Source organism: Rhinatrema bivittatum, chromosome 1 (genome assembly GCF_901001135.1).
Source record: "Rhinatrema bivittatum chromosome 1, aRhiBiv1.1, whole genome shotgun sequence".
Classification (NCBI taxonomy): Eukaryota; Metazoa; Chordata; class Amphibia; order Gymnophiona; family Rhinatrematidae; genus Rhinatrema; species Rhinatrema bivittatum.
In genome coordinates, this window is record NC_042615.1 from 809174848 (window position 1) to 809190344 (window position 15497).

The following is a 15497-nucleotide window of genomic DNA, read 5'->3' on the forward strand; positions in this document are numbered from 1 at the left end:
CCCCAAGGTCCCGTGATTTGCACATCGAAATGCAGGCCTGTGTTTGTTGGCAGGCGATGGCTCAGTGCTATAGAATACACAAAAAAAGGAAACTTCAAACCAATATCCAAAACTCACCACTCACAAACGTTGTTTTACATTGAATCGTACAAAAACAATTTTTATTTTTATTATTGTTAGTAACCGCATCAGCAAGCCTGACAACGTGCCTTATAACACACAAAGGCCGTCCGGGCTACTCAATCACCTGCAATATTTTTAAGATTTTTGTCAGTTTTTGATATTATTTCAGAGTTCAATTTTATAATTATATAAATGCTATTATTTTCCTAGAAAACAACAGTCTTCTCCCGTTAGTGGTCCTTGCAGGAATGGTGCCAAGTGCTGCACTGCGTGTGGGGATCGGTTTGGCGCTTTTTTTGTTTGTCAGTGCTATAGAAACCATGAATGGAGGAATTCCACCGGCGCTTGTTTATTACGCCTGCGGCAGGCCTGAGGCATGTGCGTTTTTATGGCTTGCGTGTATTTGCAGGCAGGATAACCCCTCCCCTCCCTGGCCCCTCTGGTACTTCTAACATCCCAGAATCCAGCAGCTTCCTGTGCGCTGCCAGGATAGCCCAAGCAAGCGGCTTCCATGGAAGCCAGAGGCGCATCGGGAGCTTGCCCGGGACGGGGTGCCGGAATGCTAGAAGACCCTGATGTTGGCACTTGGTTTCAGGTGGATCCAAACCAAGAACAAACTAACGTTTTCCTTCCCACCCTCCCTCCCTCGTCATCGCTACTCGTAGCTCAGACTTTTTAAAATGAACTTTTTGCGGCGCTGCGAGAACCTCGGAACGCAGCTGGGTCTTGTTTCCAGGATTATCCAACATGAATATTCATGATGGTTTATTTGCACACCCTGGGTTCAAAGAGCCGGGTGAATTTACCTGTTTCGGTCACTTGGGAAGCCAGGTGTGCTTAGGGCTTTCTCCAGGACCAGGCTTGAGGATCACAGTTTAAAAACATCCTCAGGACCACAAGTCCCAGCATGCAATGTGCATAAACCTAGGCCTGGATCAGCTCAAACAACAGAAATGGGGCCAACTGGCAACTTTACTAGTTTTCTCTCAATAATTCACTTGCATGGGAAGTTTATTTTCTCCTTCTGAAAGTGATTTTTTTTCTCTTTTGCTATTTCTTTCCTTCTGCTTCAGTCACACAGTGATAGAGGCACACTTTGGCACAGGTGCTACCGGTATCAGTGCTTGGGTTCAGACGGAGGCTGGGGATAGACTATGAAGTGTCTTCTGTGATCGAATCTGGCAGGATGCCTGTTGATGATATCCCATCTGTAGGGGAACAGAAAATAAGAGAGGCTTAGACGGGGCCTAAATGTTGCATTAATGCTTTCTTATACTCCAGTCCTAGAAATATAGAAACATGATGGAAGAAAAAGACCGTGTGGCCCATCCAGTCTGTCCATCCATCCAATTAATTTAGCATTATAATTCTCATCACTTCCTTAGACATCTCCTATATTTATCCCATGCACTGGGAGGCCGTTCCACGCATCCACCACCCTCTCTGTAAAGAAATATTTCCTAAGATTACTCCTGAGTCTACCCCCTTTTACCCTCACCCCATGACCCCTTGTTCTAGAGCCTCCTTTCCATTGTGCATGGAAATCTGAGATATTTGAATGTCTCTAACATATCTCCCCTGTCTCCCCTTTCCACTAGCCCAGTGGTTCTCAACCTTTTTTCGGCCGGGACACACCTGACAGATGGTTCTCACATGCATGATACACTGAACATGTGACCGTCACGGGGCTGAATGTAAATATACATTCTGCATCCTCAGGAACCCCCTCGACTCCCAACAATGGGTGCAGAGCAGAATTAGGGCATTACCCGTACAACTCGCTATACAAAAAAAGGTATTCTGGTTCTGACGACATCTCAGTAACGGCAAAACAAACTCCCTTTACTGGCAGGCATAATTCACCTCCTTATGAAAAGTTAGTAATTTACCACTAATGCATGTCCTATTGAGAAAACACAACCGTGGTGGAGGGGGAACAATATCAATTATCAAAAACTTTAGATCTATTTCTGAGTGTGTGTGGAGAGCCCAATGTGGAACCAGAGGTGCTGCTTCTCGGCCGGTCCGAATATTGGACCGGTGTTCAATGATCCTAGTGTGCACCGACTGAATAGTTTTGCCCACATACACACCCACAGACACAAGCTCTCACCCAGGCACCCATTCACACCCACAGACACAAGCTCTCACCCAGGCACCCATTCACACCCACAGACACAAGCTCTCACCCAGGCTTCCATTCACTCCCACAGACACAAGCTCTCACCCAGGCTTCCATTCACTCCCACAGACACAAGCTCTCACCCAGGCTTCCATTCACACCCACAGACACAAGCTCTCACCCAGGCACCCATTCACACCCACAGACACAAGCTCTCACCCAGGCACCCATTCATACCCACACACACAAGCTCTCACCCAGACACCCATTCACACCCACAGACACAAGCTCTCACCCAGGCACCCATTCACACCCACAGACACAAGCTCTCATCCAGGCACCCACACACACACAAGCTCTCACCCAGGCACCTATTCACACCCACAGACACAAGCTCTCACCCAGGCACCCACTCACACAAGCTCTCACCCAGGCATCCATTCACACCCACACACACAAGCTCTCACCGCCAAACCTTTTCTTCCTTCACTGCAGGGATGTGCTCCAGTTCCACCGCGGCTTTACTCCAGCGGGCCTTCTTTTTCGCTGCCATGGAGATGGGCTCACATGGCGGCCTTGCTTGGTCTGGGTTCAACACTACCATTCCTCCCATCCCACCCCTGGGCTATGCGATGCCCCTTCTTCCTGCCTCACCAGCCAATCAGAGGCTTCCTCCCTTCTTCCTATTCCCACTGGCAGGTAGAATGAAGGAGGCTTCCCATTGGGCAGTGGAGGCAGGAAGAATGAAGGAGGCTTCCCATTGGCCTGCAGGGTCTGGAAAAAGGGAGAAGGGAAGTACAACTGGGGCAATGGGACACCGGGAGCCGCAACACACCTGCTGGTGCTTGGCGACACACTGGTGTGTTCGCGATAAACCAGTTGAGAATTGCTGCTCTAGGGTATGCATGTTTGGATCTTTAAGTCTATCCCCATATGCTTTACAACGAAGACCACTGACCATTTCAGTAGCCTCCCTCTGGACCAACTCCATCCTGTTTATATGCTTTTGAAGGCACAGCCTCCAGAACTGTACACAGTATTCCAAGTAAGATCTCACCAGGGACCTGTACAGGGGCAATATCACCTCCCTTTTTCTGCTGACCATTCCTCTCCCTATGCAACCACGCATCATTCTGGCTTCTACTGTCACTTTATCCATGTTTGGCCACCTTAAGATCATCAGATACAATCACCCCAAAATCCCACTCTTCTTTTCACTTCCAATACTGTACCTCTCCCTTGGGGTTTTGCAGCCTAAATGCATTACTTTACATTTTTTAGTATTAAATCTTAGCTGCCAGTCTGTAGACAATTCCTCGAGCTTCATTAGATCCCTCCTCATGCTTTCCACACCTTCCTGTCAGATCAGATCAGATTTTGCTATCATCGGCAAAAAGACAAACCTATCCTGACAATTCTTCCGCTATGTCGCACACAAAAATGTTGATAAGAAGCAGTGCAAATACCGATCCCCGAGTCACACCACTAGTAACCCTCTCTCTTCAGAGTAAACTCCATTTACCACTTCCTTTTGTTGTCTCCCACTCAGCCATTTTCTAGCCCACTCAGTCACTCTAGTTTCCATACCTGGGACTCAATAAATCATGCCACTGCTTGCTGCCACAATCTGCTGCCAGTGGGAAATGCGATGGGATCCATGCAATGTTTGCTGCCATGAGGTGATGCACCCCCCCCGGACACAAAGCCCAGGCTAGGGTGTATCGAATTGCAATGTATTTAGTGCTGCACCGGTGCTTGCATAGGCCTCTGAAGCCTAAAGGCAAATTTGCTTACTTGTAAAGGAGGACAGCAGGATAATCATCCACACATGCGGGTCACATTAGCACCAACACGGACAGATCTCCATGAGATTTCTGGGAAAAGCCTGGAAAGGCTTTTCTGGGAATGCCCAGAGCCCCCTCAGCCTTACGAGATAGGTAAAATGAATACCTCTGTACAGGGAGAAGGCTGATCATCCTGCTGTCCTCGGGGAACACATGCTAGATGTAAGAAAGTTTGCTTTCTCCAAGGAAAAGCAGGACGATTCAGCCACGCACATGGGATTCCAGAGCTAAGGGCTGCCTTTCGAGAAAAAAGGGAAAATAACCAGACTGTCAAATGGGTGGTGTAACAATTTTTTTGTGGGCAAAAGTCTTCTTATTTTTAAAGAACAACAACCTGGAATTATAAAATTGGGCCCTGTGGGGATGAAATTGCATTCTACCTCTCACACAATCCTGGAGGACAGAATGAGAAGACTTATTGTTGCATCAGATATCGGTGTCCAAAGAGTAATGTAAATGTTTGGTCTATACTCTACGCCACAGGTTTGCAATTCTCCTTAATGGAGGCCTCTCCAAGATGGTCCACCAGCGCCGCTGTGGCTCTAATATTAGGACCTGCCTGGGCATTCGAGAAGGAGATGAAAACTGCTATCCAGTTCAGAGCAAAAGAAAGAGTTGTGGGGACCTTCTGTGAATTTTAGTCCACTCCAGATAGATGAGAGTTCTCTTGCAAGCTAGATTGTGCAGGACAGGTTCCTCTCTATAAAGAGGCAACCTGGGGGAAAAATGTTGGCAAAACAACTGACCAGTCAAAATGGAATTCTGACAGGAACTGAGGATGGATTCCTTGCACCACCCTGCTATGATGAAACTTAATATAAGATGGATAAGTTACTAAGGCTCATTGACTCTGTAGACCGAAGTGACTGCCACCAAAAATCTGACTTTCCAGTTTAGATATGTAAGCCCATAAGAGTTCAGAGACTCAAAGTGGGCTTTAAACAGTTGGGTAAGTACCACACTGAGTTCTCACAACAGGGCTTCTTGGTTCATGGGAGGCTTCAATTGAAGCAAGCCCTGCATCAATCTGACAACTAAAGGTTTCTTTGTACAATCTGGTGATAAGCATTAATCGCACTAAGGTATACCCTACTAGAATAGTTTTTGGGGCTGGATTCTATTTTTTGTGTTAGGCAAGAGAAGGGTCCTAGGACCTTGTCCTCACAACAGATGACAAACCTCTTCCATTTAAACCCATAAGATCTTCTAGCAGACTCTTTTCTAGAAGTCAGAAGAATCAGAGAGGTAGAAGGTGTCTGATGCTACTCTGCCTTCTGATCCTCTCATGGAGCAGAGGTACAGGACCTTTCTATTCTCAAACAGATGTTTTTTTTGCTGTTCCCCATTTGAAAAATATCTTGTTCATTATGTTCTGGCCGAGGGGCGACTCATGCAGTCTAGGATCAAAATTAATCTATCTGCCAGAGCATTCTCCTTTCCTGCTAGGTAAGTGGCTCTTACATGACTGATGGCCAAGTTCCACACTCCAGTACTCTTCTGACACAAGTGGAGTGAACCAGTTTGTCTCTGCTTGTTCAGGTAGAATATGATTACCTGATTGTATCAAGGCAATGCTGTTGGTCACCTGGTTCTTTAAAGTTTTTAGAGCATTCATAGCCGTCTGTAATCTGAGACGGCATCGAACCTTGGGCCTTAACCTCAAGATGTCACTCTGGGCACTGGGGCTGAGTGATACCGTGGAACCAGAGAAACTTCCTTTTTAAAAGTTGTTCAGCTCCAAACCAGTGCATGCTCAATTGATGCTGAGTCTTGGTGCCAAGATACTGATGTTAGAACCAATCTGCTCAATGTGAATGTTAGATCTCAAGGACTGGTTCAGTTGGCATCACAGATGATGCCAAGGCACTTATTGCTGATGTCTTAACCAATCTGAGGTGCTGAGTAAGAGCATCAGGAATCTTGCTGTCCAACTCTCTCTTGAAATCTGCTGATGCCACACCTTTAGGGAGTCCATTGGGAGAGGAAACATCCTCCTGAGGAAGTACTGATGGTGACAGACTGGACTCCTGGAGACTGATGCAACGGATTCTCTTGATAGGAGGCTGAGCTCTCCTCTTGACGCAGCCAACCAGGAAAGTGGATAAGCAAGGTCACAGTTTCCTTGCTCTTGGATTCATGCACCAAAGGGGAACAGTGCTGAGACTTTGAAGACTTCAATCGATGTTTGGTTCTGTGACTTCTAGAATCTGAGTCCATCTCTAAGGAGCCCTTCTTTGGTGCTGAGCAGCAAGAACAGGGTGGTCTTCTGCTCTTGGACTTATGCCTCTACTTTAGCAATGAGGATGAGTGAGGCTCTCTTGGCGTTGAGACATCGCCAGCAGTTGGTGCTCCCGGGCCTTTCAATGTTATTACTTTTGGTTCCAGTGTAGATGGCACCAGACTTCAATTTGGCAGAGAAGATTATTCTATAATTTGAATTTCCTGAGTTTGGTGGCCCTGAGTGACATCTTTGAATAAATTACATTCCATAACCGGGAACATCGTGCTTTAGTCTCAGACAGCACATGCAAAGTTTGCAATGATCAATAATAGAAATGTTGAAATTGCAGAAGGATAATGTTTGAAGCCGCAAGAATTCTTTTCAGTCACTGTGAGATAAACAGATAATTCAGAATTCAGCATTTTTCAGAAAAAAAGGTGTTAATGGGCTCAGTGTGGGTGGCCCTTAGTGCTGTAGTGTAGTTGGCACAGATTAGCAGGTGAGCCTGCTAGCCCACACTGACAGTCGGTGGATGCGCCCTGAGACAGGACAAACTGGAACTTCACCTATACCAGCCACCTCCCCCGCAGGTTGGACCCTTGGGTTCCTGCGGACGGCAGGACTTAGGTGGGTCCCTACGGCAGTCAGGCAGATGAGAGTCCAAAGCCAGGGTTGGCGGCAGGCAGGAAATAACAGAGACAGGCCAGAGGTCGGGGAAGGCAGCAGACAGGAGTTATTGGAGACAGGCCAGAGGTCGGGGAAGGCAGCAGACAGGAGTTATTGGAGACAGGCCAGAGGTCGGGGAAGGCAGCAGACAGGAGTTATTGGAGACAGGTCAGAGGTCGGGGAAGGCAGCAGACAGGAGTTATTGGAGACAGGCCAGAGGTCGGGGAAGGCAGCAGACAGGAGTTATTGGAGACAGGCCAGAGGTCGGGGAAGGCAGCAGACAGGAGTTATTGGAGACAGGCCAGAGGTCGGGGAAGGCAGCAGACAGGAGTTACTTGGAGACAGGCCAGAGGTCGGGCAGAAGGTCGGGCAGACAGCAGACAGGAGTTATTGGAGACAGGCCAGAGGTCGGGGAAGGCAGCAGACAGGAGTTATTGGAGACAGGCCAGAGGTCGGGGAAGGCAGCAGACAGGAGTTATTGGAGACAGGTCAGAGGTCAGGCAGACAGCAGGACAGGAGTTATTGGAGACAGGCCAGAGGTCGGGGAAGGCAGCAGACAGGAGTTATTGGAGACAGGCCAGAGGTCGGGCAGACAGCAGACAGGAGTTATTGGAGACAGGCCAGAGGTCGGGGAAGGCAGCAGACAGGAGTTATTGGAGACAGGCCAGAGGTCGGGGAAGGCAGCAGACAGGAGTTATTGGAGACAGGCCAGAGGTCAGGGAAGGCAGCAGACAGGAGTTATTGGAGACAGGCCAGAGGTCAGGGAAGGCAGCAGACAGGAGTTATTGGAGACAGGCCAGAGGTCAGGGAAGGCAGCAGACAGGAGTTATTGGAGACAGGCCAGAGGTCGGGGAAGGCAGCAGACAGGAGTTATTGGAGACAGGCCAGAGGTCGGGGAAGGCAGCAGACAGGAGTTATTGGAAACAGGCCAGAGGTCGGGGAAGGCAGCAGACAGGAGTTATTGGAGACAGGCCAGAGGTCAGGGAAGGCAGCAGACAGGAGTTATTGGAGACAGGCCAGAGGTCGGGCAGACAGCAGACAGGAGTTATTGGAGACAGGCCAGAGGTCGGGGAAGGCAGCAGACAGGAGTTATTGGAGACAGGCCAGAGGTCGGGGAAGGCAGCAGACAGGAGTTATTGGAGACAGGCCAGAGGTCGGGGAAGGCAGCAGACAGGAGTTATTGGAGACAGGCCAGAGGTCGGGGAAGGCAGCAGACAGGAGTTATTGGAGACAGGCCAGAGGTCGGGCAGACAGCAGACAGGAGTTATTGGAGACAGGCCAGAGGTCGGGGAAGGCAGCAGACAGGAGTTATTGGAGACAGGCCAGAGGTCGGGGAAGGCAGCAGACAGGAGTTATTGGAGACAGGCCAGAGGTCGGGGAAGGCAGCAGACAGGAGTTATTGGAGACAGGCCAGAGGTCGGGGAAGGCAGCAGACAGGAGTTATTGGAGACAGGCCAGAGGTCGGGGAAGGCAGCAGACAGGAGTTATTGGAGACAGGCCAGAGGTCGGGGAAGGCAGCAGACAGGAGTTATTGGAGACAGGCCAGAGGTCGGGGAAGGCAGCAGACAGGAGTTATTGGAGACAGGCCAGAGGTCGGGGAAGGCAGCAGACAGGAGTTATTGGAGACAGGCCAGAGGTCGGGGAAGGCAGCAGACAGGAGTTATTGGAGACAGGCCAGAGGTCGGGCAGACAGCAGACAGGAGTTATTGGAGACAGGCCAGAGGTCAGGGAAGGCAGCAGACAGGAGTTATTGGAGACAGGCCAGAGGTCGGGCAGACAGCAGACGGGGCACAGTCAGATCCAAGGCAGAAGGTCAAGTCCAGGTGGAAATCAAGAAATAGTCAAAGTCCAAGTGGAGGTCAGAATCCAGGAAGTCAAACCAAGAGAAGACAAGGATAGACAAGACGTGACAAGGACAAAGAAAAGGCAAAGACAACAGCTAGGGCAAGGCGGACAAGAATGGGGCAAGGCAAGGGCAAGGCAGAAACGTGGAACACAGGAGCGTGGGAACAAGAACAAGAACGCTGAGAAACGGGAATGACGGCAACAGGTACTAAGGCGACCTGTTGCTGAGGCATCTGGTGCGCCTCTGAAGCAGCCTTTAGTAGTGCAGTGCCAGCGATGTCATCAGAGGGTGCCATGGCTGCCTTCCCAACACAGACATTTTTAGGATGGGAGTGTTGGGTGCGTGCATGCCTAGAAGAAGCCAGAGAAAGCAGAAGCATGGAGGCGTGCGAGCTGCGTAAAGGCCGTGATTGCAGGCAGAGTTGGCATCCTGGCCGCAAGGAGCATCTGGCAACCTTGGGGGTGATTGAGGTAGCTTGCAGGGCTGTCCTGCGAGCCACCAAATGTAACAAAGAGACAACTTGAAGTTGCCAGTGAAGGTTGTACCAAGGAAGAAAAAAAGTTTGGGAGGGTCAAGCAACTACGTCCCAAACATAAGCAAAAGCTGATAAAAATCTTCTTATAGGACTTAAATGAGGCCAAAAACATTGAAAGAGCTGACTGAGGAAGCCCAATTGCAAGACTAAGTGAGACTGGCAGAAAACGCATCCAACTGTCACTATGAACAAAAAAAAGACTGTGTTCTCCACACAGGAAATCCCATGCATGCCCACAAATGCTTTTCCAGAAATGTTGGGAGATCCGTTCATGTCATTGCTGCCAATGACATCATTCACATGTATGGTTGATTCATCCTGCTTGTCCTCAAAGAAATATATTAGCACAAGAAAAAAAAAGGAGACCTAGGATTAGTAGAGTAGAATAAGATTAATAGAGAAAAGTAAGAGACTGTCAGCCTAGTCCTAAAGGCTTTCCCATCAGATGTGAGTTTCTGAATATCCACAATGAGGCTTAACTACATACCCTCGGTCCAAAGACATAATTTGCATAATTTGTTTATCCAGAAAATGTTAGCTGCTGGGGGTCAGCAAGGATCAAGTTGACAATCTCAGCAAGAGAGCCAAGAATAAAAACAAGCTGCTATTCTACAAAATGTACTGCATTCGTCTTCCATCTCACAGAACAAGAGATATCATGTTAGGGTCCTGCATCCCTCACATTGACATTGCAAGGCAGTATTCAACCAAAAATATAACAAATGCCACCACCGCACCACCCCCCTCCCAGTTTTGATTTCCCTGTTAAAATGTAATTTCCTAGCTTAACCCGTTTGATGTAAACCGGCATGATGTCCACAATTAATGCCGGTATATAAAAATGTTTAAAATAAATAAATAAATAAATAAATCTCCCAGCTCACTGAACGGAAGCCTTGGCAGGCATGGCCTCTCCATGGGGCCTCCATGGTGCAAATGTAGCCTGGCAATGGAAGCTCCAGCACTCTTACCTGTGGTTCAGGCAGGGCACAAACATTGGCTGCTTCACTATTCCAGCCACTGGATCATAGTACGGAACAGTGCTGCAAGAAATGCAAGAGTCTTTTTAGACAATGGAAGTCCTTTGCGTGAGCACAGAACAGTAAGCTGTACAGGGGTAATGGTTCATCTTGCTCTTTGCATCCATCTAACTCTATAGAAGAAGCCTATGTGGCCTCACCAACTCATGCACATCAACTTCTTTGGATAAGCCTTATGCTGGGTCAATAAAAGCTATCACAGCCTGCAAGGAAGTTAGAAAACAAAAGGAAGCTTGATAAGGTCACAGCATCCTGCTCTTCCCTTCTCACTGCCTATGCTGTATCTTTTGCCACGCTTCTACTCACGGAGCCTTTCTTCTATGGTGCACTCCTTCGTCCATGTTTAGCTTATCTTGATTCACTTTCTTACCCTCGGAAATCTTTCAGACCTTGCACATCAGTTTATAATGATTCTCTCATTGTCTGAAGATATCAACCATAGGAAGGAGCATATCCTATCGATTTTAAACCCTGTTCCTTCTGCAGACACCCAGGGGCCTCACAGTAAGCTTTAGTGTGCATAGTAAGGCCTTCTTTGCATGCTACATAGAGCATGCGATGCAGAAAAGCCTTAAGGTGCACATGGAAGCGGTTCTAAGAGCCATTTGCATGGGCTTGTATGAATTTGTTGGCCTGTGCATGTAAATGAAGGAATGGCATATGCCACAGAGGAGTGTGCGAATCTTGCTAAATAGCGTGTTATGTTCCCTCTTCAGTTAACCCATTTAATGAGAGTTCACCAAATGAACGCTATTTTAAACCTTCTCTGACCTGATGTTATCTTAATGTTTATTTAATTTATTTAATATTTTTATTCTGCCTTCTTTCAATAAAATTTCATAAAGTGGATTGCACCAAATCACATAGACATTGAAATAAATATCATAAAACAAGCAGAGCATTAGTAATTATCAAAATCTACAATTAGTTAAGAGAGGTTTCAGTCAGTTGCAATATTGAAGGCTTCCTTAAATAGGAAAGACTTACTAAGCTGATCCTCTTTTGTACCAAAGGCAAGCTAATTAGTGTGAGCAGGCTAAACTGAGCATGCTTAGGTCTCTTTCTCTCTTGGCTCCTCCTGCTGGCTTGGCGGTGCAAAGGGAAGAAGCCGGAGACCTGCTGCACTCCAGGAGAAGAGGTCAAAGAAGGGCGGAGAGGTCCAGGGGAGCGGAAAACGTACAGAGGAAGAGGCGGAGGGAAACGCAGCCTGTCAAAGAGACCCAGCTTCTCATTCTCCTGCTGTCTCTTTATTTTTTTTCTAACGAAGGATTCTCTGTGCTTATCCCCTGCCCTCATCAACACTGAAGCACAGGACATTAAAACAGGGACAATGTAGGCGCGGTGATCTGAAAATGCAAAAAAAAAAAAAAAAAAAAAAAGACATATACTTCCCCCTCCCTTGACCTAACTCCGCCCACTTTCCTGTGTGTAAAAATACGAACTCTGCACTTTTACTCACAGTAGAGGTCGGGGTGTGTGTGTGTGTGTGTGCGCAAGAATCAAAGAATTTCTGATTGCAATATTTCCTTAGCATCAACTCTGTGTCTGACTCTACTGGGCTACTGGAAGGATGCTGATAGTCCTCCATGAAATAAGAAGCTTATTACTCATGTTCCTTCAGCCGCCGTACATACCATTGCCCTAGCATGGGAAGAGATCCCCTTTAGTATAACACAGTGGAGAAAGCAGCGGTTTGAAATAGCATTGATAGAAAAAAAATGACCTGCACACCCAAGGGGGAGCTTGATACATACAGCATACATACAAAGCACGAGTACTGGTCCAATAAAAATAGCAACAGCCTCGTTAACTTGAGGAACTGCCCTGAAAGCACACTTGCTAACTATTAATTTGTTGGAAGGATTTTCTATTATTTGGGGCTCTGTTCTTCTATGTATGAGAAATCTTATTAATATACAAATGTACAAGAGCTTGTGTATATTCTGTCAAAATGTAACCTATGGATATATAAATTGCCGAAAACCAGTGTTGTCTATTATGTTAAATGAAAAGTTAAAGTTAAAAATAAAGAAAGGTTTGATTATTGCCCCCTGTTATTTTGTGCCCTCCTCTCCCTCAATAGCAACCTTCTGCATTCCATGTAAACAACATATCGTCCCAGCAAAACCGTGAATGCGACCTACTGCACCTGAACTGTAACTCACCCTGAGCATGGATTTGGAAAAATGAGCAAATAGTATTCCCATATCCAGGTTTTTCCTCAGTATAATTCTTGTTCTCTATCTGCATTACTTTGTCTGGTTTGCAAGAGTAATTCTCTAATCTCTCAGTGTTTTCTTGGGCATTTTCTCATGGATTCTTCTTCTTTCTCTTGTTACATTTTGTCCACGTATGAATTTATAAGTCCCTTTTCTACACCGATACTTTATCGTCTGGATAAAGTACGTCGTGGTTGCTGTGTTAGTCTACTCGAATGCACAAGGTTCAACACAAGGTTCAACACAAGGGGATCCTACTCATTCTCCTCCTCTAATGGAGTCTATATTTTTCACTGCAGAAAATGTGAAGAAGGATGCTATGTTGCCGAGACAGGCTAGAAGTTAAAAAAAAAAAAAAGTTACGAAGAGAAGAGCCAGGCCCAGGGTTGACCAGGTATGCATACTGTGCATTTGCCCGGAGCTGCATGCATGTGGAGGGGGCGGGCCAGTAGCAGCAGGAGAGGCTGCGAGCTGCCGGTTGAGCCTAACCAGTCGGTGGCCGAAGAAGGAGAGAGCACTGGCGACAGAAGTCTTGTGTGTCTGAGCATGCATGCGCACACACCCACACACAGCTTCCGCTCCCCCCCCCCCCCAAGCAGGAAGATCAGTGGGCCGTATAGCCCGAAGATAGGAGGTGGCCCGCAGCACCGTGGTGGAGCTTATCCCACCATGGCCCAAAGACAGCAGGAGGCCTGCGGGGCCGTGGTGAAGCTCATCCCACCAAGGCCCGATGATAACAGGAGACTATGTGTGTGAACTTGTATGTATGTGTGAATGAGTGAGAGCTTGTGTGTGTCTGAGAGCCTGTTTGTGTGTGCATGTTTGTGTCTATGTGAGATCCTATGTGTGTGAGTGTGTGTGTGTGTGTGTGTGTGTGTATGTCTGTGTGAGAGTTTCTGGGTGTGTCTGTGTGAGAACCTGTGTGCCTGTGAATGGGTCTGTGTGAGAGAAAATTGTTTCTTACCTGCTAATTTTCGTTCCTGTAGTACAAAGGATCAATCCAGACCGCTGGGTAATGCTTCCCTTCCAGCAAATGGAGTCAGAGAAAAGCTGAAAAGCACCCCCAGATAACCCGGTGTGCCACCTGTGATCCTTCAGTATAATCAATATCAAAGCAGAATGAAGTAAATTTAAACAACCAATGACTAGATCAAGAGAATTTAGCTGAACAATAACCTGTGAAAACTATGTACAGGACAAGAGTACGGATTGAAATGCTTCCATGGATAAGCTTGCTTGAAAATCTTCAGATTCGTCTAAAAACTGCAGAGAGAATAAACAAAACCAACCGAGAGGACTCTCCTGAACACTATACCCCTGGGTGGGCGTCTGGACTGATCCTTGGTACTACAGGAACGAAAATTAGCAGGTAAGAAACAATTTTCCTTTCCCTGTACGTACTGGGATCAGTCCAGACCGCTGGGATGTATCCAAGCTGCCCTAAATGGGGTGGGGCCCAGAGAGTCCCACTCGAAGCACACTGCTGCCAAAAGAATCAACCTCCGGAGCCCGGACGTCCAAACGGTAATGCTTAGCAAACGTGTGCAAAGATTTCCAAGTAGCTGCCCTGCAAATCTCTTGTGGCAAAACACATTGGCTCTCTGCCCAAGATGCCACTTGTGATCTGATCGAATGAGCCTTAAGATCATCTGGCACTTGCCGCCCGTGACATATGTATGCCGAAGCAATAGTGTCCTTCAACCATCGGGTAAAATTAGTCTTTGAAGCCTTACACCCTTTCTTAGGACTGCTCCATAAGACAAAAAGATGATCTGAAAATCAAAAAGCATTAGTCACTTCCAAGAAGTATCCTGCGGACGTCCAGTTTCCTCAAATCCTGAGCCTGAGGAGAATTCCTATCCAAATCTGGAAAAGCCGGTAACTCAACTGACTGATTTATGTGAAACGCCGATTCATCCTTCAGCAGAAAAGAAGGCACCGTCCAAGGTGAAACCCCAGAGTCTGAGATTCGCAAGAATGGTTCTCTGCAGGACAATGCTTGAATCTCCAATATTTGTCTGGCCGGACAGATAGCCACGAGGAACACCGCCTTGAGTGTTAAATCTTTCAATGTAGCCCGCTTGATAGGCTCAAAGGGAGGACTGCATAGCCCACGGAGAACCAAATTTAAACTCAACGAAGGACACACTGCACTCACCGGCGGGTGTAAATGTTTGGCTTCCTTCAAAAAATGTGCCACATCCGGATGTCCTGAAATGGATGTACCATCAACCTTACCTTTTAAACAGCCTAACGCCGCTACCTGAACCTGAAGCGAGCTATACGCCAGTCCTTTTTTTAAGCCTTCCTGCAAGAACGTGAGAATGTGCACAATAGTGGCCTGGGGCGGGGAAACCTTCAACCCACTGCACCAGGAATCGAAAACCTTCCACACCCAAACTTAGGTGAGAGACGTAGAGGTCTTTCATGCGTGTAGTAGAGTGGTAATCACCGCATCCGGATAGCCCTTCTTTCTCAATTGTCTCCTCTCATAAGCCAAGCCGCTAGACAAAGGCGAGCCGCCTGATCGAAAAATACTGGACCCTATTGGAGTAAATTCAGTAGGTGACCGAAACGCAAGGGACCATCTACTGCCAAGTTGATCAGGTTTGCGAACCACAGCCTCCACGGCCTCTCCGGAGCTACGAGAATAACCGGCCCCCGGTGGGACTCTATTCGCCTTAAGACCTTCCCCACCAACGACCAAGGAGGAAACACAGAGGAGCGCGTCGTGAGGCCACAGAAGGACCAGGGCATCCACCCCTTCCGACCCATGCTCCCTTCTGCGACTGAAGAAATGATCCGCTTTCACATTCAGCCGAGTGACCATCAAATCCAGCCGGGGGATTCCCCACCAGCGAGTCAAGAGCCACATCGCCTC

The 15497-nt window shown here is 47.6% G+C and overlaps 1 protein-coding gene across 1 annotated transcript in view; it reads right to left on the reverse strand.

The window, feature by feature from the left end:
- Positions 1-1176: 1176 nt before the first annotated feature.
- C1H9orf24 (chromosome 1 C9orf24 homolog) overlaps positions 1177-15497 on the reverse strand; it is a 69222-nt gene continuing 54901 nt past the window's right edge. Inside the window, exons 6-7 of the mRNA XM_029586601.1 lie at positions 10329-10400; positions 1177-1331 (exon numbers count right to left, since the gene is read on the reverse strand). Coding sequence (XP_029442461.1) covers positions 1241-1331; positions 10329-10400 — 163 coding nt within the window. The 3' untranslated portion in view covers positions 1177-1240. The remainder of the gene's footprint in view (positions 1332-10328; positions 10401-15497) is intronic.